General features: G+C 47.0%; 1 protein-coding gene and 1 non-coding gene across 3 annotated transcripts in view; both read right to left on the minus strand.

Annotated features, from left to right (window-relative positions):
• Positions 1–25,924, minus strand: part of LOC138960386 (tyrosine-protein phosphatase non-receptor type 23-like) — a 64,654-nt gene extending 38,730 nt beyond the window's left edge. For both annotated transcript variants that reach the window (XR_011453955.1, XM_070332283.1), the window contains exons 1-16: positions 25,838–25,924; positions 24,183–24,257; positions 23,850–23,977; positions 20,545–20,671; positions 20,004–20,138; positions 19,223–19,384; positions 18,368–18,526; positions 17,263–17,321; positions 16,868–16,947; positions 16,369–16,483; positions 15,730–15,795; positions 14,787–14,926; positions 13,721–13,812; positions 5,332–5,536; positions 3,866–4,023; positions 3,508–3,659 (exon numbers count right to left, since the gene is read on the minus strand). Coding sequence is in view for 1 of the 2 variants with exons in the window: in XM_070332283.1 (XP_070188384.1) it covers positions 3,508–3,659; positions 3,866–4,023; positions 5,332–5,536; positions 13,721–13,812; positions 14,787–14,926; positions 15,730–15,795; positions 16,369–16,483; positions 16,868–16,947; positions 17,263–17,321; positions 18,368–18,526; positions 19,223–19,384; positions 20,004–20,138; positions 20,545–20,671; positions 23,850–23,977; positions 24,183–24,257; positions 25,838–25,924 (1,940 nt within the window). In the remaining variant the exon portion in view is untranslated. The remainder of the gene's footprint in view (positions 1–3,507; positions 3,660–3,865; positions 4,024–5,331; positions 5,537–13,720; positions 13,813–14,786; positions 14,927–15,729; positions 15,796–16,368; positions 16,484–16,867; positions 16,948–17,262; positions 17,322–18,367; positions 18,527–19,222; positions 19,385–20,003; positions 20,139–20,544; positions 20,672–23,849; positions 23,978–24,182; positions 24,258–25,837) is intronic.
• On the minus strand, positions 12,452–12,570 carry LOC138960505 (5S ribosomal RNA). Its single transcript, XR_011453987.1, has one exon. It is a non-coding gene; the product is annotated as a 5S ribosomal RNA (ribosomal RNA).
• Positions 25,925–27,023: the final 1,099 nt, after the last annotated feature.

Genomic DNA, 27,023 nt, shown 5'->3' on the forward strand with positions numbered 1-27,023 from the left:
CAACACAGCACAAGGCAGTAGACAACAAAGCACAAGGCAGTAGACAACAAAGCACAAAACAGAAGACAACACAGCACAAGGCAGAAGACAACACAGCACAAGGCAGAAGACAACACAGCACAAGGCAGAAGACAACAAAGCACAAGACAGAAGACAACACAGCACAAGGCAGTAGACAACAAAGCACAAGGCAGTAGACAACAAAGCACAAGGCAGTAGACAACAAAGCACAAGGCAGTAGACAACAAAGCACAAGGCAGAAGACAACACAGCACAAGGCAGAAGACAACACAGCACAAGGCAGAAGACAACACAGCACAAGGCAGAAGACAACAAAGCACAAGACAGAAGACAACACAGCACAGGGCAGTAGACAACAAAGCACAAGGCAGAAGACAACACAGCACAAGGCAGAAGACAACAAAGCACAAGACAGAAGACAACACAGCACAAGGCAGAAGACAACACAGCACAAGGCAGAAGACAACACAGCACAAGGCAGAAGACAACACAGCACAAGGCAGAAGACAACAAAGCACAAGGCAGAAGACAACAAAGCACATGGCAGAAGACAACACAGCACAAGGCAGAAGACAACACAGCACAAGGCAGAAGACAACACAGCACAAGGCATAAGACAACACAGCACAAGGCAGAAGACAACAAAGCACAAGGCACAAGACAACAAAGCACAAGACAGAAGACAACACAGCACAAGGCAGAAGACAACAAAGCACAAGGCAGAAGACAACACAGCACAAGGCAGAAGACAACAAAGCACAAGGCAGAAGACAACACAGCACAAGGCAGAAGACAACAAAGCACAAGGCAGAAGACAACAAAGCACAAGGCAGTAGACAACACAGCACAAGGCAGAAGACAACAAAGCACAAGGCAGAAGACAACAAAGCACAAGGCAGAAGACAACACAGCACAAGGCAGAAGACAACACAGCACAAGGCAGAAGACAACACAGCACAAGGCAGAAGACAACACAGCACAAGGCAGAAGACAACACAGCACAAGGCAGAAGACAACACAGCACAAGGCAGAAGACAACACAGCACAAGGCAGAAGACAACACAGCACAAGGCAGAAGACAACACAGCACAAGGCAGAAGACAACACAGCACAAGGCAGAAGACAACACAGCACAAGGCAGAAGACAACAAAGCACAAGGCAGAAGACAACACAGCACAAGGCAGAAGACAACACAGCACAAGGCAGAAGACAACACAGCACAAGGCAGAAGACAACACAGCACAAGGCAGAAGACAACACAGCACAAGGCAGAAGACAACACAGCACAAGGCAGAAGACAACACAGCACAAGGCAGAAGACAACACAGCACAAGGCAGAAGACAACAAAGCACAAGGCAGAAGACAACACAGCACAAGGCAGAAGACAACACAGCACAAGGCAGAAGACAACAAAGCACAAGGCAGAAGACAACACAGCACAAGGCAGTAGACAACAAAGCACAAGGCAGAAGACAACACAGCACAAGGCAGTAGACAACACAGCACAAGGCAGAAGACAACAAAGCACAAGGCAGAAGACAACACAGCACAAGGCAGAAGACAACACAGCACAAGGCAGTAGACAACACAGCACAAGGCAGAAGACAACACAGCACAAGGCAGAAGACAACACAGCACAAGGCAGTAGACAACAAAGCACAAGGCAGAAGACAACAAAGCACAAGGCAGAAGACAACACAGCACAAGGCAGAAGACAACAAAGCACAAGGCAGAAGACAACAAAGCACAAGGCAGAAGACAACAAAGCACAAGGCAGAAGACAACACAGCACAAGGCAGAAGACAACAAAGCACAAGGCAGAAGACAACACAGCACAAGGCAGTAGACAACACAGCACAAGGCAGAAGACAACACAGCACAAGGCAGAAGACAACAAAGCACAAGGCAGAAGACAACAAAGCACAAGGCAGAAGACAACACAGCACAAGGCAGAAGACAACACAGCACAAGGCAGAAGACAACACAGCACAAGGCAGAAGACAACAAAGCACAAGACAGAAGACAACAAAGCACAAGGCAGAAGACAACAAAGCACAAGGCAGAAGACAACACAGCACAAGGCAGAAGACAACACAGCACAAGGCAGAAGACAACAAAGCACAAGGCAGAAGACAACAAAGCACAAGGCAGTAGACAACAAAGCACAAGGCAGAAGACAACAAAGCACAAGGCAGAAGACAACACAGCACAAGGCAGAAGACAACAAAGCACAAGGCAGTAGACAACAAAGCACAAGGCAGAAGACAACACAGCACAAGGCAGAAGACAACAAAGCACAAGGCAGAAGACAACAAAGCACAAGGCAGAAGACAACACAGCACAAGGCAGAAGACAACAAAGCACAAGGCAGAAGACAACAAAGCACAAGGCAGAAGACAACACAGCACAAGGCAGTAGACAACACAGCACAAGGCAGTAGACAACAAAGCACAAGGCAGTAGACAACAAAGCACAAGGCAGTAGACAACAAAGCACAAGGCAGTAGACAACAAAGCACAAGGCAGAAGACAACACAGCACAAGGCAGAAGACAACACAGCACAAGGCAGAAGACAACACAGCACAAGGCAGAAGACAACAAAGCACAAGGCAGAAGACAACACAGCACAAGGCAGTAGACAACAAAGCACAAGGCAGTAGACAACAAAGCACAAGGCAGAAGACAACAAAGCACAAGGCAGAAGACAACACAGCACAAGGCAGAAGACAACAAAGCACAAGGCAGAAGACAACAAAGCACAAGGCAGAAGACAACAAAGCACAAGGCAGTAGACAACAAAGCACAAGGCAGAAGACAACAAAGCACAAGGCAGAAGACAACAAAGCACAAGACAGAAGACAACACAGCACAAGGCAGAAGACAACAAAGCACAAGGCAGAAGACAACAAAGCACAAGGCAGTAGACAACAAAGCACAAAACAGAAGACAACAAAGCACAAGGCAGAAGACAACACAGCACAAGGCAGAAGACAACAAAGCACAAGGCAGAAGACAACACAGCACAAGGCAGAAGACAACACAGCACAAGGCAGAAGACAACACAGCACAAGGCAGAAGACAACAAAGCACAAGGCAGTAGACAACAAAGCACAAGGCAGTAGACAACAAAGCACAAGGCAGAAGACAACACAGCACAAGGCAGAAGACAACACAGCACAAGGCAGAAGACAACACAGCACAAGGCAGAAGACAACAAAGCACAAGGCAGAAGACAACACAGCACAAGGCAGAAGACAACACAGCACAAGGCAGTAGACAACACAGCACAAGGCAGAAGACAACACAGCACAAGGCAGAAGACAACACAGCACAAGGCAGAAGACAACACAGCACAAGGCAGTAGACAACAAAGCACAAGGCAGAAGACAACACAGCACAAGACAGCAAAGCACAAGACAGCAAAGCACAAGGCAGACGAGTTACTTTGATCTCTTAGTACTGTTGTATGGTGAAAAAGACTCACTGAGAAACCTGCTGGGTAAAGCCCTGCCTGAGAGCTGCAAACCTGGCGTTGGCATCAGTCAGTGCTCGCAGAATGTTTGATTGTGCAATCAGGTTCTGACCAATGACGTTGATTAAAGAGTCATGTTTCTTCAACTGGTCTTTATACACATTCTGAAAAGAAAGGGGAAAATAAGTGTCAGGCAGTCCATTTCTTTTCAAAAAGCATACAGCTATACACACATTCACTTTTTAAAAACTCATAGTCAACCGAGTAAACACAGGAACAACATTTTCACCTCACAAATTCTAATTTAGGTTAAACCCTATAAACACAAACACCCCCCCCCCCTCCCCCCCCCCCAAATCAACATACTAACATCTCTGTTGGAGTCTAAGCCCATGAGAACTGTGGTGATGTCGTCCTTGTGGATAGCCTCCCTGAACTGGTTTTCCAGCGTGCCCCTCTGCTTCTTCATCTCATCCACCTTGCTCAGCAGCCGACGCATCTCTGTCATAACTTCTTCATCCTCAGGGCCTGACAACATCCATAGCACACCGCTTGTCAGTCACACATTGAAATTCACCACTGGTGTACACATACGCACGCACGCATACACAACACAACACAACACAACACAACACATGCACGCACACACACACTTTCACATTGGAGACCATGTTTCAGGAAAAAGCGTGTTCGTCAAAACGCTTTTTTAACACACTTTTTAATATCACTAAAGCAAAAAACCCAACCGTGTCAGAATGGCTTTCGAAGACTTTCTCTTCCGAACATGATTTTCTTAGATTTGTAGAGGTCTAAAAATGGGGATTCCACTGTATTAGACACATTTATCATTGTTGCCAATTGTACACGTTACACATGATGCAATCTGAGTATTCCTAGACACATTCATCATTGTTGCCAATTGTACACGTTACACATGATGCAATCTGAGTATTCCTAGACACATTCATCATTGTTGCCAATTGTACACGTTACACATGATGCAATCTGAGTATTCCTAGACACATTCATCATTGTTGCCAATTGTACACGTTACACATGATGCAATCTGAGTATTCCAAGACAAATGGGGATTCCACTGTACTAGACACATTTATCATTGTTGCCAATTGTACACGTTACACATGATGCAATCTGAGTATTCCAAGACAAATGGGGATTCCATTGTACTAGACACATTCATCATTGTTGCCAATTGTACACGTTACACATGATGCAATCTGAGTATTCCAAGACAAATGGGGATTCCACTGTACTAGACACATTCATCATTGTTGCCAATTGTACACGTTACACATGATGCAATCTGAGTATTCCAAGACAAATGGGGATTCCACTGTACTAGACACATTCATCATTGTTGCCAATTGTACACGTTACACATGATGCAATCTGAGTATTCCAAGACAAATGGGGATTCCACTGTACTAGACACATTTATCATTGTTGCCAATTGTACACGTTACACATGATGCAATCTGAGAATTCCAAGACAAATGGGGATTCCACCGTACTAGACACATTTATCATTGTTGCCAATTGTACACGTTACACATGATGCAATCTGAGAATTCCAAGACAAATGGACATAAACACATAACTAATACACAAAAGCAAAAATAAGAAGAGGTTGGTGAGCCAGACAAAGCTTGTCAAGAAATATTCAACACACTAACACTGCCGAGTAATCAGTCGAACATTTGAAGAAAGGATTGAGGGCAACAGTATGAGACATAGAAAAGCCCTCTGCTATTCCAAGGCTCAAGAACTTCCTCCAAACACACAGTACCAAATCAACGAGCAAAATACACGTCTTACTTTTTGGTGGCTGTGCAGGTGGCAGTTGAGCCTGAAGCTGGTCGGGGGGTAGTGCCAGCATCTTGAGGTTTGCGATGTGTGCGTTCATGGCAGCGTGCAAGCTGGCATTCAGCTGACTGCCTTCTTCGTGTTTTTTCAGATGCTCCTCGCAATCCTGCACCATGTTTGGTAACACTACGCTGGTCATCTTCTTGCCAAACTGCTTCTGCAACAACACAGACAGAAACGTTTACTGCCTGAAATATGGGTAGCACAAAAACATTAAAGGGGAAAAAAATCAAAAAAAATCAAAGAAACAAAGAAAACTACGGAAACAGACATCAGATTCACTGATTTCATCTTTTACCAAAGTTTAGCTGTAAGAACTCACACATTTAATTTCTTTACTCAAAACATTTTCGTGACTTTGAAGATCAGGGGCTTTCAAATGTACTGAAATCCATAAATTGACAGAAAAAACTCATGTTCAAAAAGACAAGAAGAGCAAACGCTCGATCGAGTCACTTTCGCAGTTCTGAATATTATATGAGGCATCAGATGGACAGGAAGAAATTGCTATTCACAACACAATGAGTCACGTTCACATAAAATTTGAGCCCGGTCACTTTTATAGTTTCCGAGAAAAGCCCAACGTTAAGTTGTATGTTGCCGAACAGAAAAGGCTAGTTATCTCCCTTGTTTTTCTGATAACGTTCGTAAAAGGCTACAGATGTAAATACTTTGATGTAAAGAATAATCCTACAAAGTTTCAATCACATCCGATGAACTTTGTCAAAGATATAAAATGTCTAATTTTTCCTTTGACGCTGACCTGTGACCTTGAAAAAGGTCAAAGGTCAACGAAACCATCGTTAAAGTGTAGAGGTCATTGGAGGTCACGACTAAACAAAATATGAGCCCGATCGCTTTGATAGTTTCCGAGATACTTTGTCAAAGATATAAAATGTCTAATTTTTCCTTTGACGCTGACCTGTGACCTTGAAAAAGGTCAAAGGTCAACGAAACCATCGTTAAAGTGTAGAGGTCATTGGAGGTCACGACTAAACAAAATATGAGCCCGATCGCTTTGATAGTTTCCGAGAAAAGTCCAACGTTAAGGTGGTGTCTACGGACGGCCGACCGTCCGGCCGGCCGGCCGGACAGACTAACACTGACCGATTACATAGAGTGTAAGGCTTCTTTTTAAGCCTACTGTCTATATGATACTTACCGAGACAGTACTATTCTTGCACATTATCTATTATAGGCCGAAAAAATTGGACAAAACGCTGAGTGGGTACAATTATCTCCCATAACCATGCGCCACCGTGGATCCCAAGCACTGTCCGAGTGCTTCCCCCTTACAGGATGTAGGTGGCGCGTCCTCTTTCTTTATGAGCTGCAGACCCTCAAAAAGCCCATAACATATCAAGAGGGGAGGCGGGAGGGAAACTCTAATAGTACTGTCTCGGTAAGTATCATATAGACAGTAGGCTTAAAAAGAAGCCTTACAGTCAATATAACACTTACCTCGACAGTACTATTCTTGCACAGAATACCAGAGTGGTGTGAGGGTGATATGTAGAGTATTAAACTCCTTAATCAAAATCACTTAAATCCAAGGATTAAGATACCCAGGCAATTTTCGAACAGTACTACCGTAAAAGAAAATATACCCAAGAAACATACCTTAGACTGACGTGACCATGCTGGCAACCACTGCTGTGTGGTGAACTCAATGTCAAAGTCCAGGCCACTCAAAGCTTGAATACCACTGAGTCTACGGCAAGTGGCTAAAGCGATGAGGAACAATTAGTCTTAAAAATCAGCAACTTGATACTGATGCCTGCCAGGGGTTCAAACTCATTGCTACGCAGGAGTTTGAGGACCAGAAAGACATCCCCCTTGGGAAATGAAACCCGAGGTTTAGACACCGCTGCATTGCTAATACCCGAAAGGACATTAGCGATGAGGGAGGACCTGATCAAGTGTTCAGATCTGCGACCAGTAGCGGCCGCAATCGTGGAAGCGATGGCAGATCTGTATCCAAGAAGAGTCTTAGAAGAAAGACTCTTCTTTTGATACACTTCCACCAGGAAGTTGGCCAAGTCCTGTGTTGAGGGATAAAGCGGCTTTATCCCCTTGGACAAGGCGAAGGTGGCCCAAGCTCTCCAGCGTAAGTCGTAGAGCTGATTAGTTGATCGCCTCTTAGCGTTCAAGGAAAACTCTACTGAACTCTTGTGCAATCCTAGTGCAAGCAGTTTGGAGCGCACAAGAGCCATGCGGTCAAGCACAGACTCTCTGGACGTGGATGAGGGAGGCATGATCGAGGCTGGAGCAGACCTCCCCCGTCCAGATCCAGAGGTAGAGGGTCTACGTGGGTGAGACCGCGAAGATCTGGAAACCACGGAGCTGTTGGCCAGTAAGGCGCGACCAAAATCAGTCTTGGTCGTTCCTGCAGATATTTTGCCAGCACCCTCGGAATCAGAGATGTCGGGGGATAGGCGTAAGCATCGAGGAGCCTCCACAAGAGAGTGAATGCGTCCAAGTGGAACGCATTCATGTCTCGAAAGGGGCTGACGTACCTGGGAAGCCGAGCGCTGAATCGAGTTGCGAACCGATCGATCAGAGGACGGTCCCACCTTGCCCACAGACGCTGTAGAACGTTGTGAGCGATGGTCCATTCTGTGGAGAGAACCTGATCGCCCCGACTGAGAATGTCGGCCAGGGCGTTCATTTTCCCCGGAACGAACTGGACTGACATCCGGACCTGATTGGTCTGGCACCAGAGCAGAATCTCCTCCGCCAACAGGGAGAGGGACCGAGAATTGGTGCCCCCCTGGTGGCGAAGGTAAGCTAAGCATGTGGTGTTGTTGTCCCCGTTGAAAATCAGAGGGGCCAAGGACAGGCCGAATGGGAGGGCCCGAAACTCGAACACTGTGCCCTCCCAAACGAACCGGAGCAGATGTCGGTACCCCGGGGCCACCAGGATGTGGAAGTAAGCATCCTGGAGGTCCCAGACATGGCCCAAACGTTTGGCCGGATGACCAACCGGACCGACGAAGGGGTTTCCATCTTGAACTTGCACCTGTGAAGGTACAAGTTCAAGGTGGAGAGGTCCAACACCGGCCTGAACCGGCCGTCCTTTTTGGGGACGGTGAACAGGCGGGAGCAGAACCCCCGAGAAGGCTGAGAAAGGGGGTAGACCGCCTTCTTCTCGACCAACGAGTTCACCTCGTCCTGAAGAGCCTGCCATCTGGCAGGGTCTCGAGGAGGGGGGAACGTCCAGGGTAGAGCGGACAATGGAGGTTGTGACGACAGCGGTAGAGAAAACCCCGACCACACCACCCTCAAGAAAAACTGGTTGGAGACCAGTCTGCCCCACATGCCGCGGGCCCGAAAAAGGGAACCGACGGACGAAAGAGGGGCAACTTGAGGGGGCGTCAACGTAGGGCCGGGACTCACTGAAAATTCTGCTGGCGGGCAGGCGCAGGCTTGCGACCACCCCCCCTGGTGGTGGTGCTTCCCCTTACCTGTCTGAGCACCCTTCGTCTTGCTTGGGAACGCAACAGGCGCCTAAGAGGAGGAAGAAGGAGGCAGTGAAACTGGCTTCTTCTTCTTCTTCTGAGGCTGGGAGCTGGAGGTGACTGTAGCACTTCTCTTACTCCCCGCCGCCGTCGCCGAAGCAGCGAGGCCAACCATCAGAGAATCAGTGTTCCTCTGGCGTGTGGACTCCACCACAGAACGAACAGTGTCCGGATGAAAGAGGGAAGAAGGCTGAGGAAACGTGTTCCTCAGACTCTTCCTCATATCCGGAGGCACTATAGAAGTAGGCAGAAAATGATCACGGAACAGGGCCAATAAAGTGGACCCGTGTTCCAATGGCCAATTCTGCCGCAGACGTCACGCACGATCGCACGGCATGCAAAGCCCGATCCACTCGAACCGTGTCAAGGACCCGAGTGGAATCGGACTCTGCCCGATCGGGAGGGTTCAACAGTGTGGACAGCGTGCTCATCCATGTCAAGGCCTGTGATTGGGCCTCGACTGTGGAAGAAACGGTGGCCTCAAGATTGTGGAACGAAGCAGAGCTCAGTTCCACCTTCTTGACCGAAGGCACCTCCCCAACGAACACATCACCGTCAGCCCCACCCTAAACACTCGAAGTCTGGAAAGGGAGAGTTCGAGAGTCAAAGGGAAAAGGGAGGGACGAAACAGATTGGACACGAGGAAACAGTGGAGGTGCGCCTCCCAAAGGAAAGCATGGCACTGAACCCGCGTCCTCCCGAGGAACATAGGTCGCGTTTGCACGTGAATCTGTACTCCTCAGGCGATGTGCTGCCGCTTCCACCGTGGCACTAAGACTAGGGTGGAACGCGAATTGCCGGCGGACGGATCGTTCATAAAACGAGCCGCCGGCAGACGCGGCGTGAGCCTCCCACGCCCGGGCCGAAGCGGACTCAAAGGACGAGAGGGCGTCTCAGGGAAGGACGTCCTGAAACTGTTCAAACGTCCTTCTAGCTGTGCGAGGACGAGCCTCCTGCCTCTCGTCCTCAGACCCCGGGTCCAGGTCCTGTGTGTCAACACTAGACGACAGACGCTTAAGAGAGGCATCCGTGACGTCAAGACGCCGCGTGATGTCTGTCATGTACTGTTGGAAAGTACGAAGCATAGCTTCGGAAGTTCCATCAGAAACCGGCAAGGGTAGAGGATCAGTGTTAACCTCAGGGCGACCCTGATCCTCCTCCCTATCGTCCTCCGACTCACTCTCCTCTTCACTTCCCGACAACTCCTCAAAAGCAGGAGTGTAGGGAGCTTGAGGGGGAAGAGCCGAAAGCGATGAAGCAGGCTGTGAAGAAACGCCCACAGAAGCAAGAGGCCGCGAAGACCCCTGCCCCAAAGACGAAACGTCTCCAGCAGCCGAAGGGGGAGAAAAACAACAACCCTGCGACTGTTGGGTCAGCCCAGCCAACGAACCCCCGCCATTTATAGACTGAACAGGAACCCATCGGGTCTGATCAGAAAAGAAATGGTCCGGTCCGGTCGGGGGTGCCGATCCGGTCCGGTAGGGTGGTCCGGTGTTCCGGTCCGGTGCCGGACCATCCGGAGGTCCCGTTCGGCACCGAACCATCGTACCCACAGAAGTGTTCGGGTGGTTAGGTCTGGACGTGGACATACCGTACCATACGGACCACGGTCCGGTATGGTCCGGTTCGGTGCCAGACCATCCAGACCAACAGAGGTGGTCGGGTGGTCCGGCACCGGGTAGGTCCGGTACCATCCGGAGGTCCTGTTCGACATCGAACCATCCGTACGCACAGAAGTGTTCGGGTGGCTCGGTCCGGGCGTGGACGTACCGTACCATCCGGACCCGTAGGTCCGGTTCGGTGCCAGACCATCCGGACCAACAGAGGTGGTCGGGTGGTCCGGACCGGTCCGGTAGGGTGGGCCGGTGTTCCGGTCCGGTGTTCCGGTCCGGTCCCATACCATCCGGAGGTCCCGTTCGGCACCGAACCATCCGTACCCACAGAAGTGTTCGGGTGGTTCGGTCCGGACGTGGACACACCGCACCATCCGGACCCGTAAGTCCGGTGGTCCGGTGCCAGACCATCCGGACCAACAGAGGTGGTCGGGTGGTCCGGTCCGGACCGGACCACCGGTCCAGTACCGGACCATCCGGACCCGTAGGTCCGGTCCGGTCCCGTACCATCCGGAGGTCCCGTTCGGCACCGAACCACCCGTACCCACAGAAATGTTCGGGTGGCTCGGTCCGGACGTGGACATACCGTACCATCCGGACCCGTAGGTCCGGTTCGGTGCCAGACCATCCGGACCAACAGAGGTGGTCGGGTGGTCCGGACCGATCCGAAAGGGTGGTCCGGTGTTCCGGTCCTGTGGTCCGGTCCCGTACCATCCGGAGGTCCCGTACGGCACCGAACCACCCGTACCCACAGAAGTGTTCGGGTGGTTCGGTCCGGACGTGGACCTACCGTACCATCCGGACCCGTAGGTCCGGTGGTCCGGTATGGTCCGGTTCGGTGACAGACCATCCGGACCAACAGAGGTGGTCGGGTGGTCCGGTTCGGACCGGACCACTGGTCCGGTACCGGACCATCCGAACCCGTAGGTTCGGTCCGGTCCCGTAGCATCCGGAGGTCCCGTTCGGTACCGAACCATCCGTACCCACAGAAGTGTTCGGGTGGCTCGGTCGGACGTGGACATACCGTACCATCCGGACCCGTAGGTCCGGCATGGTCCGGTTCGGTGCCAGACCACCCGGACCAACAGAGGTGGTCGAGTGGTCCGGCCCCGACCGGACCACTGGTCCGGTACCGTACCATCCGGACCCGTAGGTCCGGTGGTCCGGTGTGTTCCGGTTCGGTGCCAGACCACCCAGACCAACAGAGGTGGTCGGGTGGTCCGGTCCCGACCGAACCACTGGTCCCGTACCGTACCATCCGGACCCGTAGGTCCGGGGGTCCGGCAAGGGCCAGAGGTACTGTCCCGCACCGGACCCTAAGGTCCGGTACGGTCCCGTACCATGGGTCCCGTCCGGACCAAACCCGGAGGTCAAGTCCAGTCGGGACCCGTGGGTCCGGTTCGATCCCGACCCGTAAGCCTGGAACGTTCCGGACCCTTGGTCCGGACCATCCGTCACCCGAACACCAGACACTAAGGAATGGCGTGGGGTCAAGACGGTCCGGTCGGAGGTGTCGGTCTGAGCAACAGAAACAATGTTCCCGTCGCCCTGACCATTCGACAGAAGTACCACGTTCTGTCGAACACCTCCACGTCCAGTAACTAGTCGGCCGGAGCGTCTAAACAAGAGGGACAGCCACCAGTCACACGGACGTCAGAGGGAACCGTAGTAGCAGTGGTCGTAGGCACGAAGCCTGAAACCCCTGCCCCCACAGGACCGCCCTGAACGGGGTCAATTCGCATCCCAACCCCAGCGGGGAGGGAATTCAGAGACCCCGTCATCTCCTCCGATCTCCCCCCCCAGGAGGCCGAAACTACTGTCGAAACAGCAGCAGACGACCCAGCGAGGGAGTTCAGAGGAGGACCCGTGTCCCTCCTGGCTTCCACAGCGGTGGAAACCGAGGAGGGCACAGGAGAGGCACCGGAAAAAGGAAGATTTTAATGCCAACTGCACCCGGTGTTCCCAGGCGGTCACCCATCCAAGTACTAACCGGGCCCGACGTTGCTTAACTTCGGTGGTCGGACGAGAACCGGTGTTTACAACGTGGTATGGCCGTTGGCTGTCAAAACCTGAGTCTCCCCAGTAGCCCCTAGATCGGATTCACCAACCCCCAAAGAGGGTTGGGAATCGACCTGCCCCCGGATTCGAGCCAGGGAGGAGAAGGAAACCTTCCCCCCAGGCTTGAAACCGGGAGGAGCTGAAGCCTGAGACTGAGGGCCGGACAACGGCGTCGAAGGGGGGGAAGCCTGTTCCACTGAAGGAGAAGGAGAAAGAAGCTTTTTCTTTCTCCTCGACCTTCCCCGAACCTTCGACGGCGCAGCCCCGCCCGAAGTCCCAGGCTCAAGCCCAGCCTGTTTGAGCAAGCTCGCATTGAGCTTGCTCAAACAGGCTTTCTCCGCCCTCCCTCGCCGCAAACGCAAAGCGTTTGGGGAGGGAGAGTCGGAGCGCCGAAAGATCCCCTTCTCCGTGCGTAAAACATGACGCTGGGCGCCCGGAGAAGGGTTGCCCCCGGCAGACTCTGGTTCCGTAGAACCAGAGCCCAAAACAGGACGAGACATCCTACCTCGCCCTGTACGTACCCTTAAAGACCGAGAATTAACAAAATTCAAAGAAAATTTAGGTCAATACTCAAGTGAATGCGGCGAAACGAGAAGCAGACGACCGGTCACCACGAAGTAGGACGGGAGGCACGCCGAGTCCGCCACACAAAAACGGAGGCACAAGTTGAAGGAAACACAACGTAGCCTCAAGCCAGAAGTGGAAAAACACACAATAATCCAACAGGTGATAGTCCACACAGAAAAGAAGCCTCTTAGTCCAAAATAATCCGGGAGCGTAGCAGAAACACAGCCGGTCTGACACGCGCGAAAAAAGAAAGAGGACGCGCCACCTACATCCTGTAAGGGGGAAGCACTCGGACAGTGCTTGGGATCCACGGTGGCGCATGGTTATGGGAGATAATTGTACCCACTCAGCGTTTTGTCCAATTTTTTCGGCCTATAATAGATAATGTGCAAGAATAGTACTGTCGAGGTAAGTGTTATATTGACTCACTTTTTCTCAAGTGACTCAAAAAACATAACAAATACGTCTCCTTTAAACCGAATGTTGAAAGAACTGACACAAAACACCACAAGTCAGTTGGACAAAACACTACAAGTCAGTTAGATAAAACAACACAAGTCAGTTGGGGAATGGTAGGGTGCTCACCTCAAACTCTTCTGATTTCTCTGAATCTTCAGCTATCATAGCCTGGGTCTCTTTGATGTTCATCTCAGCCTCTGTGGCTAAGCCCGACAAAACTGTAAAACATAAAATACACTGTATACCAACACCTTTCAACTCACACATTCACCCAAGGATTTAGATCACCGGGCGTCTCAAGAATGCGTAATGATTAACATACACAGAGATGGCCACACCTGCTCGGCTGCTGGCGTGCCCCTCTGCCTGAACATACACAGAGATGGCCACACCTGCTCGGCTGCTGGCGTGCCCCTCTGCATGAACATACACAGAGATGGCCACACCTGCTGCTGGCGTGCCCCTCTGCATGAACATACACAGAGATGGCCACACCTGCTGCTGGCGTGCCCCTCTGCCTGAACATACACAGAGATGGCCACACCTGCTGCTGGCTGCCCCTCTGCCTGAACATACACAGAGATGGCCACACCTGCTGGGCTGCTGGCGTGCCCCTCTGCCTTAACATACACAGAGATGGCCACACCTGCTGCTGGCGTGCCCCTCTGCATGAACATACACAGAGATGGCCACACCTGCTCGGCTGCTGGCGTGCCCCTCTGCATGAACATACACAGAGATGGCCACACCTGCTCGGCTGCTGGCGTGCCCCTCTGCATGAACATACACAGAGATGGCCACACCTGCTCGGCTGCTGGCGTGCCCCTCTGCCTGAACATACACAGAGATGGCCACACCTGCTCGGCTGCTGGCGTGCCCCTCTGCATGAACAAACACATTTACAATTCCACCTTACATTCTAATAGGTTCTGCCTTTTCTATTGAGCAAGCCTGAATTTTCAGGCAAATGATGTGCAGTTGCTTTTATCAAATGTGATCGTTTTAAGAAGTAGACATTGGCACGTTTAGTATCTTAGTTCAGTTTTCTATTAGAAAGGACATATTCACACACACACACACACACACACACGCACACACACACACACACACACACACACACAATGTCTTGGTTCATAAGAAAACAAGCCACTGCATCCAGAAAGCTATCAACGTCTACAAACACGTGACCAACCTGACATGGAGCCGACCAGGTCTTTGATGGCATTAGTCCTCACGCTCATGGCTGCACACTTTTCCAGCAGATCCTGAGGCAACCTGTCTGGTGCCTGTTCAAACATGCTCGGGTCGATCTGAAGCGACTCCATGAACTGCCTGCAAACATCAAACATCCTGATATTAGTGCTGAAGATGCAAGCTATGACGCTTCTTTCTTATTATCAAAAGCAGCCTTTACCGATAACTGTGCATTTGTACATGCTCTCATATGAAACTTTTTGTTGTTGTTGCTCAAACAATTGTAACATGCAAACATCAACCATCGTGATATTAGCACTGAAGATGCAAACCATGACGCGTCTTTGTCATTACATGTATCATAAGCAACCTTTACCGATGACAACTATCTGTATTTGTACATGCTCTCATCTAAAATTCTTCTTTATTTAGTGGCCTCAAACAATTGTAACATAGGCAATCACTTGTCTTCCCCCGATCATCCTCCACGTCCTATCAAACATAATCAATCGCATTTTAGTTTAACAAGAGACGGGCGCTGTGGCGGGGTGGTAAGACGTCGGCCTCTTAATCGGAAGGTCGTGAGTTCGAATCCCGGCCGCGGCCGCCTGGTGTGGAGATTTGTCCGATCTCCCAGGTCAACTTATGTGCAGACCTGCTGGTGGCTTATCCCCCTTCGTGACCAAGTTCGCACGGAAAAGATCCTGTAATTCATGTCAGAGTTTGGTGGGTCATAGAAACACAAAAATACCTAGCATGCTTCCTCCGAACGCGTCGTATGGCTGCCTAAATGGCGGGGTAAAAACGGTCATACACGTAAAAATCCACTCATGCAAAAACACGAGTGTACATGGGAGTTTCAGCCCACGAACGCAAAAGAAGAAGAAGAAGTTGAACAAGACAGTGCATAGAAATGAGCACAGTGCAGTTTGGTTACTTACTCCAGCTCTGTGTTGGCCGTTCCTATGTCCTCCGTAACTGCCCTCAAAACTTTGGCCTTCTCCTCGCTGGAATCAAAAACACTTAGCATTATTCATATACAAGAACATGGAATCAGGCACTAAATTGATGTTGTCTGGCAGAATAAAGTAGCATTTACTTTGCAGTTCCAGAAACAAGCAAAATCCACAAACATATATGAGAACTGGAATGTGTGTGTGTGTGTGTATGTGCCAACCTATCAGCGTCTCTATCTGTTTGCATGCAGTCGTGCGCATATGCGTATGTATGTGCACTTATGTGGGCACATGTTTTTTTGTTTTGTATGTTTTCCTGCACTTCAACTGTCACTGCAAGTGCAAATAAGCTTAGCAGCAAATACTCATATCTTTACAGCGACATTTCTTCACAAAGAAACAACACATTTACAAAACAGCAGAAACTTCTAAAATGTTGCCAAACATGATCATCACATGACTACTTTCCTTCCAGATGTTCTAGAAAGGTCTGGTGTACCACTGTCAACCTGAATACCTCTTGGTCATTTTCATTTACAAATTTAATAAAAACACCACACCCTACTGCAAGAAAATAAGAGCTGTAGCCTCCCTGCAAGCAATGCATTTCAGAATTTGTTCTACCTGTAGACAGAAGATGCCTCGTGCGCCTCCATGGGAACCAGCTTTTGGAAGAGGTCTGGTCCACAAATCTCAGGATCAGTTGGATCGAAAGGGATGCCCTTCACCAAAGGTGCCCCTGTCACACACAAAAATAAGTCTGTCAGCTGTTCACGCTGATGCAACATCACTGTTACCGGTAATCAATCACAACAGCTTCAATCGGAAAGTTGTATTTGCTTTGGTCTCATAACAATAACAATTACATAGACAAAACGGTACTCTAAACTGTTCTATCCTCTATCCCTATAATAAGCATCCATGCTGCTGAATTGTAACAGATTCAACAAGTGGAAATCACCGGAACATAGACACCTGGACGAATGTGCGATGGTTAGACAGGAATGCTATATTTGAATTAAAATAAACTAAGCTCTCCTGAAAAAAAACATCAGGCTTTTATATTTTATGCAGCACCCGCATAATCATACACATGAAACTGATAAAACTGAATCATAAAAACCTTTGACTTCTGGCAAGCTCTCAATGGGAGGAATCTTCTCATGGTAGACGAAGTCATTATCCTTTTGAGCTGACTGTAACCTGAAAATATACCAGAAGCCAAGAATACAATGTCATGTGAGACATCAAATTACAAAGACTTCATTTGCAAAATATGAAGAGAAAATGCTGCAAAAACAGACAAGGTCATTTCAAAATTTAGCAAGAATACTTAAAGAATACGTAAAAAGGACATGGTTTTGCATCCACATGAACATGTTCTGCCTGTGAAATTGCTTTCAATGATACACCTGCTCTCATGAATGGAAGCTTAAATTGAGAAACATGCACGCACAGCTGCTAGCCCCCCACTCCCCCCCCCCCCCCCGAATTTGTCTGGGTCAAAACTGTACTTACTTTCCTCCCACCACATCCTGAGCGAAGGTGAGAGCCTCCTGCATTTCTGGCACTTCATTCTGAAACACGCACAAATCAAGCTTCCTCATGATCCTCTTTCAACTGTTACCAAAAAAGTATAAGGTAATATTCTAGAAAGAAAGTGAGCCAAGCTTGTCCCTAACTTTAGAAAAAGGCAGACAACAAATACACACACGCACAATGTTTTCAAAACACACCACATTCATGTTACCATCACATGCACAATGTTTTCACACCACATTCATGTTACCATCACATGCACAATGTTTTCCCACCACATTCATGTACCATCACATGCACAGGGTGGCCGAGTGGTAACGCACTTGCGCTCGGAAGCGAGAGGTTGCGTGTTCAGGCCTGGGTCAGGCCGCAATTTTCTCCCCCCTTTCCTAACCTAGGTGGTGGGTTCAAGTGCTAGTCTTTCGGATGAGACGAAAAACCGAGGTCCCTTCGTGTACACTACATTGGGGTGTGCACGTTAAAGATCCCACGATTGACAAAAGGGTCTTTCCTGGCAAAATTGTATAGGCATAGATAAAAATGTCCATCAAATACCCGTGGGACTTGGAATAAAAGTAAAAAAATTCCATCTCACACGGCATTAAGTCTCAGGAAACATGAATACACGCATGCAGGAAAAAAAAAATATGGGTAGCGCCGTATGTATGGCAGCTCGCTTTCCCCGGGGAGAAAGCAGCCCGAATTTCCATGAGGGTAACCTCACTGGACTGTAAATCTTATCCAATCCAATCCAATCCAACAATGTTTTCACACCACATTCATGTTACCATCACATGCACAATGTTTTCACACAACATTCATGTTACCATCACATGCACAATGTTTTCCCACCACATTCATGTACCATCACATCAGAACAAAGTCAACATGTGGAAGTGAATAACAGCAATGTCATTAAAACTGTACTTAACATGAATCTTTGTCAAAAATATTGCTCAAACCAAAGTAGAAAGTTCCCTTGAAAAGTGTAGTGTACCATTCCAATGTTAAGTCGCATCCCTCTTGACACACTTTTCTAGTTTATATCTCAAACATGCAGACAAACACACTCCAGACAACAGACCTTGGCAAGTTTGACTGATTCATTCAGCTTGTCCTGAGCAGCCTGGAAGTATGAGAGTCTCTCGCCCCACTGCTGCTGCTCCTCTGTTTGACGGCCCATGTAGTAGTGCGTGATGCACTGGTAAAAGGCAATCTTCAACTCTATGCGCTTCTTCCAGTCCTGTGCCAACATGAACAAGAAAAGAAATGATGTAGACTGATGACTTATGTTTACCAGAGTTGCCAAACCCTGTCAAGCTTCAAGTGTACCATGTTAGAAATCTAAATTTAACAAATGGTGTTGAAGTTTAGTATTGTCTCAAATTCAACTGCACATTTGCGTTTCTGCTATCTCAAACAAGAATATATACGTAAATGTTGGCTAGGAAACAACAGCAGGAACGTAGGTCCATTAAAGAGTGTCTGCAGTTGCACTTTTCAGTGTGAACAACATGTTCCGACTTCCACAAAGAGAAGTGCGGAAATTAGTACCAGGATTCACAACAAAGAAGAACACTGTTGCAAGCTTGTTATTGTTTGTTTGAACGCAGAATGTTTTTGCTTGGCGTAACAGCATAGCACTTACTGCTACAGCATAGCACTTACTGCTACAACATAGCACTTACTGCTACAACATAGCACTTACTGCTACAACATAGCACTTACTGCTACAACATAGCACTTACTGCTACAACATAGCACTTACTGCTACAACATAGCACTTACTGCTACAACATAGCATGCTATGCTGAAAACATAACAGTCAGCAGCTCTGGTTCACACACACAGTCTAAATATTGTAGAGTTTAATTTCCAAGAGACTGAAAATTAATTCAAAACTAAAACAAACTCTTCAATTTTCACTCCAAAAATTCACCTTGTAGCTCCTTGAGTTGATGATTTGTTCTTGGTTGCATTGGTTTAAGTTTTTGACTGACTGACGATAAAACTCCACCACCTGGGCCGCAACTTTTGCAGTGATGGTGTTTTTGCGGCTGTCGATCATTGACTTCTCTAGGATGCACTCTTGTGCCTGAGCCTGAAAAATATAATGTCATCTTTAAAAAAAAAATCAAAACATTCAAGCTTTGGTGCATGAAAGCATAAATACATCAGCAAACAGAACACACAAAATCCAACTACAAACAGTTACTGGTAAGCTCGAGGCAGAATGCAAAACATATAATCATAATGTTGTTCTTATTCTGCAAACAACTATTATATTGATCCAAATAAGTGTGCATTTGTAAAGTGAAAGCAGTACAGGTGCAAATATTGCCAGCTTCCATTATCTTAGTCTTACCATGTACCCCACCACATACTGACTTTAAAGAAAGTATCTCCATGGATCAAGTAAGGATGAATAGGCAAATGCACATTCATGTTCCCTGTTAGATTTACGCAAAATAACACCAAAAGAACTGCATTTTTTTTATTTGTAAAACTGTCATCACATTGTGCTTTTGTCTTCACAGTCATCAGTTGCTGCTGGGAGTTTCTTCTTCTTCTGCGTTCGATTTTCATGGCCGTTAAATCTTCAGGTCGGCGGCTGCCATGAAGTCCGCAGTCTTCTGTAGTTCGGCAGCTGCTAGGAGTTTAACTTTTATCCTGACAAAAATAAAAAAACAAGCTTTCACACACACACACAATCTCTTTACCAGCATGAGGTTGACATGGAAGGTAAGGTACTCGTGCGCCAGATCCGTGCTCATCGCTGAGCTGCCGAAGTGATCTCGCAGGTGCTCAAAGGCCCACGCTGCGCATTGAAAATGGGTGCACGACACCTTCATCCCCTGCAACAACAACACAACGTTCACAATTGTTACTATTATTTGATTTACATGACACACATAACATCAGCATTCAAGTACACAATCAGAAAACCTGGGTGACATCACCAACACCATCAGTTTTGACAATTACCACCATTGAATTCATGTAACAAGAAAAAGACAGTCATACGACACCTTCATCCCCTGTAACAATAACACAACGTTCACATGACTTCCACATTTCCTGTAACAACAAAAAGACTCCAACATTCCCCATAATAATGATATAACATCTATATCCTAGATTCTGCACGACATCATGAGCAATGGCAAGAACATCCTTCATGTCAGCAAGAAAACAAATGTAGTATAAAAGCTCTGCTCAAACTAAACACTGCTTCCCTGTTGCATGAATAAAGGGACTGACCTCTGCATTCTGCCTGGTATCAATAGCCCCAAGGTTGGAGTGAAGAGCTCCAATATTGTAGAGAATGCACGCCTGTTCAAACTTGATGTCTGCTATCACATGATCCCTGCCTGTCTGGTTGTCCTCCCTGAAAAGAATGATTCTTTGTAAACAATCTACTGTAATACAAAGTTACCTCTTCTGCTTTTTCCATTGGAGATGGAGGAAAACTGAGAAAAGGGGTGTGGGCATGGAGGAAGGGTCATTCACTGATTCAGTCACATCAATTGCTAACGAGTAACAACGTGTATTTTGATTCAGTCATATTGGATTGGATTGGATTGGACAGTCCAGTGAGGTTACCCTCATGGAAATTCGGGCTGCTTTCTCCCCGGGGAAAGCGAGCTGCCATACATACGGCGCTACCCATATTTTTTTTTCCTGCATGCGTGTATTCATGTTTCCTGAGACTTAATGCCGTGTGAGATGGAATTTTTTTACTTTATTCCAAGTCCCAATTGCTAACCAGTAACAACGTGTATTTTGATTCAGTCATATCAATTGCTAACCAGTAACAACGTGTATTTTGCAGGTTGCAATATTGTCCAAAAATCACATCATTAATAATCAGTCAGCCTTCTTACTCAGTACTTAATTCAATCTTTTTTTTGTTTTGTTCCTACAACATGATGTAACCATCTGACCATTTGTTGGGAATAAATGACCAATTTCTCCTTGAATGAGGCGGTACATTGCACAATACCTTTTCGCAACATGGTCGGTGCAAGCACTGGAGGATCTGCTTCTTTCGATCTTTGCAAAGTCTATATTTAGGTTTACTTCAACAACAATATTAAAAAATTAAATTAAAAAAGCCATCTTATACAGTAGAACTCCCCCTCAGCGACCCCCCTGTTTACGACCACCCCCTTTTTACGACCGATTTTGCTACCAAGGATGCATTCTACTATAAACAGGGTTCCCACTGGTTTTTAGAAACAAAATTCCATGACTTTTCCATGACTTTCCATGAGCCTCAATAACATTTTCCATGACTAGATCCACAGGTCGCCATTTCCGAACACGCAAACTTTTTACGTCTTGTCACTGCCAGTTTTGACACTGGCTTGCTTTGCACTGAATTTGATTTTGAGTCAGTTTCTACGCAGTGTCTCTTCGACAAGCAAGTCAAGCACTTGCTACGCAGTCAGATTATCAGTAATGCTTGCTGGTCCTGTCATTTCACTAAACTGGACCAGCCACTGTTTGTATCTGATGCACTTTCGTAAATTCCGTTTCGTAACTGTCACTGTGACTTGACAAACTGTCATTTTTTTTCACCGCGATACACAGTTCATTGCAAAGATCTTCCTCGGTATTTCGTTCCAATTCCGCATACTTTTTGTTGTCAAGAAACAACTCGAAAGAAAGTTTCAAACTCATCCTCCTCTATCTTGCTTGTCGAAGCGCTAAAGTACTTTATCGATGCAAAAACAAAAGCAGAAAACTTCGACGAAACCGACTCAAATGCAGCGCAGACGACACGACGAGATAACGGAAGGAAGTGAGCCTCGCTTTGGCTCAAGTGCCGTTAAAAATACCGTTATTCTCGTATGCAAATACGAACGAGAAGTTGGTCATACGAACAAGCCTTGTGCTGGCGACGCAAATCGCTGCTGGCTGGCAAAAGGGGGGGAATGGCTGGGCATCAAAAATCGCCGCTGGCTTCTAAAGGTTAATTTTTTTTTCTTTCTTATTTTTGTTAAATTCCATGACTTTCCATGACTTGAATTGAAATTCCATGACTTTCCAGGCCTGGAAAATTAAAAATCAAATTCCATGACTTTCCAGGTTTTCCATGACCTGTACGAACCCTGTATATAATGAACCCCCAGTGAACGACTCACCCCAAAACACGACTTACGACCGAGCTTTTGGGGGTGAATTACGACTTTCGCGCATTTGTAGTCGAGCAGACGAAAACAATACATGGCGGCTCTTGCTCCTCGAACTATCGCGAGACGAAAAAAAAATTAAATCTCGCGCACGATAGAATCCGCGGCGACTTCCTCAGGAGTCGGGAAGACGCAAATCCTGTGTATCGTCAAGGATAATGACCCAAAATGCGACTTACGACCGAGCTTTTTGGGATGATTTACGACTTTTGCGCATATTTCGAGCAGACGAAAACACAACATGGCGGCTCTCGCTCCTCCAACTATCGCGAGAAGAAATAAAAACGAAATCTGGCACGCGCGAGATCCTGATACATCCGGTTTTTTCTGCATGCTTTCTTGTCACGACGACTGTCTTGTTGACAAACGAAGATTCGCGAAAGAAAAAGAAAAGCGCTGACTCTTGAGTAGAGAGCTAATAAAGTAATCGCTAATCGAGCGAAGTGGCAATCCGCGGCGACTTCCTTGGGAGTCGGGAATACGAAAATCCTGTGTGTCGTCAAGGATAATGACTCGGTGTTATCTAGATGGTGAGAAGGATAGCGAAGCGAAAGTACGCAAAGAGAGGAGCCTGTACGAAGACCTCAACGATCGTGGTCAAGTTTAGCGATGCAAGGCGACGAATCATTCATATGAGCGGAAAGATGATTCGGGAGAAAAGTCGTTATGCTTTCTATCGAGTTAGGACATTCGGATTTTACTGGTTGCGCCACAATGTCAAATGTGCTTCACTCAGCGGGGAGCGAGTATTACGCCATGAGTACATTTTCTTTGAAATTTGAGTTCAAGTTGTTCTGCTGTAATGTGTTTGGGTGTGTGTGTGTGTGTTTTGATATGACAGTAAACTGCAACTGTGTGTTTGTGTGTAAACATGACAGTAGATACACTGCAACCAAATTCATGACCGACCGGCCAAAAACTCAAACCCCCCTTTTAAGACCCCCCCCTTTTTACGACCTAATTTTCAAGGTTTTTCCAAAGTCGTAAACAGGGGGTTCTACTGAACATCTGTGAACATTGATCTGGTAAAAGGTATTGTAAGTGTAACACTTCTGTCACACACACACACAAGCATTTTCTCAATCTGGGACTAAATTTGAACGATAGCTTACATTTCTGAAGTTTCTCCCTTACTTTATTTATAATACACCCGAAAAGAGCCTCAGCCTAAACAAACCTTCCATACAATAAATAGCGAAGATTAAACACAACGACAAATGCAAAACTACTAAGCCCAAAGGGAAAAGACGATTGCCAGAAAGTGACCCAGGATTCAGGCCCCGAACTGAAAGACCGACTAGCTGTGCTGGCACGTTACCTTGCATTATAGATCCATTTCCGTCACAACCAAGCCCCACTTGTCGGACTTACCAGGTGAAAGTGATGGCTGCCTCTCCTGCTTCTCCCATAGGAAAGCGGCCGTTCATCAAGTGCAGCTGGGCGTAGTACCTCTTCAGTGTTGCACAGCCGACAAAGTCACGAGTCACATGGATGGCATTCTGCAAAACCATAATTAGGGGCACACCTTTGTTTAAATTTGTTTAAAGTTAACTTAAACTCAGATTACAGAGGACATGTAACATCAAATTTATCAATCTTGTGGCAATATATCTGTCACCATATGGCATATCTGTCACAGGTAATAAAAATTGAATCACAATTTCTAGCTTTATTTGAATCTCTAGCTTTTCTTTTTTGCCTTACCTGTCTCAGTTGGTCAAGATCAGCAAAGTTTTTATTGTACACTGCTGGGTCTTCTCCATAATGATCACGGATGAACTGAAAACAAATGAAAGAAAGAAATGGTAAGAACAGATCATGAGGCAAAGCAAAATGCATCAACTTTAGCCGATCCATGTTTAACAGTGGGATACAACATCCAGTTTGACAGTAACAATTACAATTGTTACTATTATTTGATTTACATGACCATAAATTGTCCAGGCTCCCTGTATGATATTGGAGCTCACTGCCCAGATTGTGTTTTCAAAGCATGACTGGCCACTGCCTTTTCTGCCAAAACCACCATCACACATATGTTCGCTTTCAAACGCTCTACAAGACACACATAACATCAGCATTCAAGTACACAATCAGAAAACCTGGTTGACATCACCAACACCATCAGTTTTGACATTTACCACCATTGAATTCATCGGTAATCAACGCAGTTTTTAGTTATCATCCTACAAACTCTAGCTTTTCTATTCTCAGAAACTAACTTCGCTTCATAATCAACATAAATGAAAGGTAGAACATATTCATCTTGCACTTCTTTTAAAATTGCAATTACTGAATTAGACAAAAACTAGATCATTGGCAAAACTTGTTTGGGCTGGGCTTTGGTTTTGGGTGGAGTGCCAGGTCCATCCTCCTTGAACCGACTCTTTGCACCTCCAGCCGAGGCCTTGATTGTTTGTGTGACAGCACTGACACATGTGCAAGAGAGTTTCCGTGCAATGGGAAGTTTGCATACATGTGTGTGTGTGTGACATGTGACATACATGCCAGTGTTTCTGGGCAGAGAAATGTTTGCCAAATAGCGACCCTTTCCATAACGACCACCTGCCTATAGTAATAACCACCACTTTTGCTCAGCCCATGACCTTTATCGATAGGTTTGACTAAATTTACCAATATTGTTGAAAACAGCGTAACGAACAATAGCCGCTGCTTTCAAACTATTCCTGGAAAAACAGACATTCACAGGAACTCTTATTTTCGAAGGACGATCAGAGACTGGAACCATGTACAGGACGATCAAGTTCTGGCAGGATCTGTGGAGATCTTTAAATTTCATCTCCACCCAGTCTAGGAATTATTTATGCGCTCCTCCCTTCCGTTGATCAAATGCCAGAAGTGGTTTTTCAACGTATTGTCACAGATACAGATACAGATCATGTACGCAGGTTTATGCCCGAACACTCCCTTTTCTTCTCTTCAAGCTATTTCTTTATCGGTACTTTTCATTTTGATCACACTTTTCCACTCAGTGTCACTGTCACACCCGATTTTGTTTTGGAGCTGTGCAACTGCAAGTGTATGTCACCGACACACCCTCCTTACAAAACAAAGTAAACATCCAAATTCAATCATTTGCCAAAGCTAAACTGTAGTTATTAAAAAGAAAACAATTCTGCAGATAACTGTACATGTGTAACGATGGTTACTGTCTACCACTGTCAGTTAGTGAGTTACGTTCGTCTGCCACTGCCAGTCGGTCACTGTCAGTAGCAGAATAAAAACTCCAAAAATTGTGTTGTGTTTGATACAAAGATCGAGGGAACCATAAGGTCCGCCAGTAAATGACAAAAATCAACTGGTCTAGAATGCAAGCACGAATAAATTTTCTTCATTACCTTCTTCAGAGTAGGTCCAAAATCAACATATTCTGGGCTGTGTTTCAGTTCGAAAGCAAGCATCGGCAGACGAGGTACAGCCTCCATTTTGGTTATTTACAAAATGCGAGTTGGCGGATGACCCGAAACGAAAGAAAGATAACTCTGACGCCAAGTCAGCTGAGAATGAATCACGAATCCGTTTTAGAAACTGGAATCGCATTTACTGATATAAAATTTCTAATTCGTTCCTGAAGTTACTTTGATTTTCTGTTCTGTTTTTATTGTCAGGGTTGATGTTGGAGCACTGAAGACCTACTAAAAGTATTTAAGTTCTTAGAACTTTATGTTGTTGTTGTTAGTTTTGATTTTGAAAGTCACTATACACCCGAGTCTTTCCTCAATCTGTGAAGCTTTGCTACAAATCAGGGCTGGATCAAGTGTGTTGGGGGGTTGGGAGGGGGTGTTCCTGGGTATGGGGAGGCCCCCCCCCCCTCTTTACCCGGCAAATATACCCTGTTTTTCTCAAGGCGCGGTAGACGAAGGCAAGTGAAAACACTGAAGACCGACTCAGACTCTTTGTCTGTCTCTGTCAGTCTGTTGCCTGCCAATATGCATGTCCGTCTGTCTATCTGTCTGTCAGTCAGTTTCTCTCGTCACCACTCGAGCAAACACTTGAACACGGCCGATAAATGGGACGTAACTGTGGCCGCTCTATATGAGACGCAAGGGACACAACCGGGCAGTCAAAGCGAGCACCAATAAAATATTGGCAGTAATCGACTGGACTGATAAATAAAAGAAGAATGCGCACAAACGCGGCCTCTGCCAGTAACATTATCACTTGTGTTGTATTTTTCTGAATCTGCACATGTAGTTCCCCCCCCTCCTCCTCCCCGGACATAAACAGGGAGTGTGCGGGCACGTGTGTTTTGTGTGGAGAAAGCAATATTTGCGTCGTGCCGGTGTATCAAATCCGGCAGGGTAAAGGTGGTGCGTGTTCAGGCAGTTTGCTGCGAGTGTATGTGCGTACAGGTTTGCTTTTATGAGGGCTTGATAAACAGCGATCTAAAGCATAACATGATCACAGATTCCGACAGCTTTGCGTATACTGTCGACGGCTGCACGTTGTCTAACTGACGATACATTTGAGCGTTGCACGAGGGCTACACTGAAATTGAATGACCTCCCCTGTTTTAGCTCGCCT

The sequence above is a fragment of the Littorina saxatilis genome, linkage group LG2, assembly GCF_037325665.1.
Source record: "Littorina saxatilis isolate snail1 linkage group LG2, US_GU_Lsax_2.0, whole genome shotgun sequence".
Lineage (NCBI taxonomy): Eukaryota > Metazoa > Mollusca > Gastropoda > Littorinimorpha > Littorinidae > Littorina > Littorina saxatilis.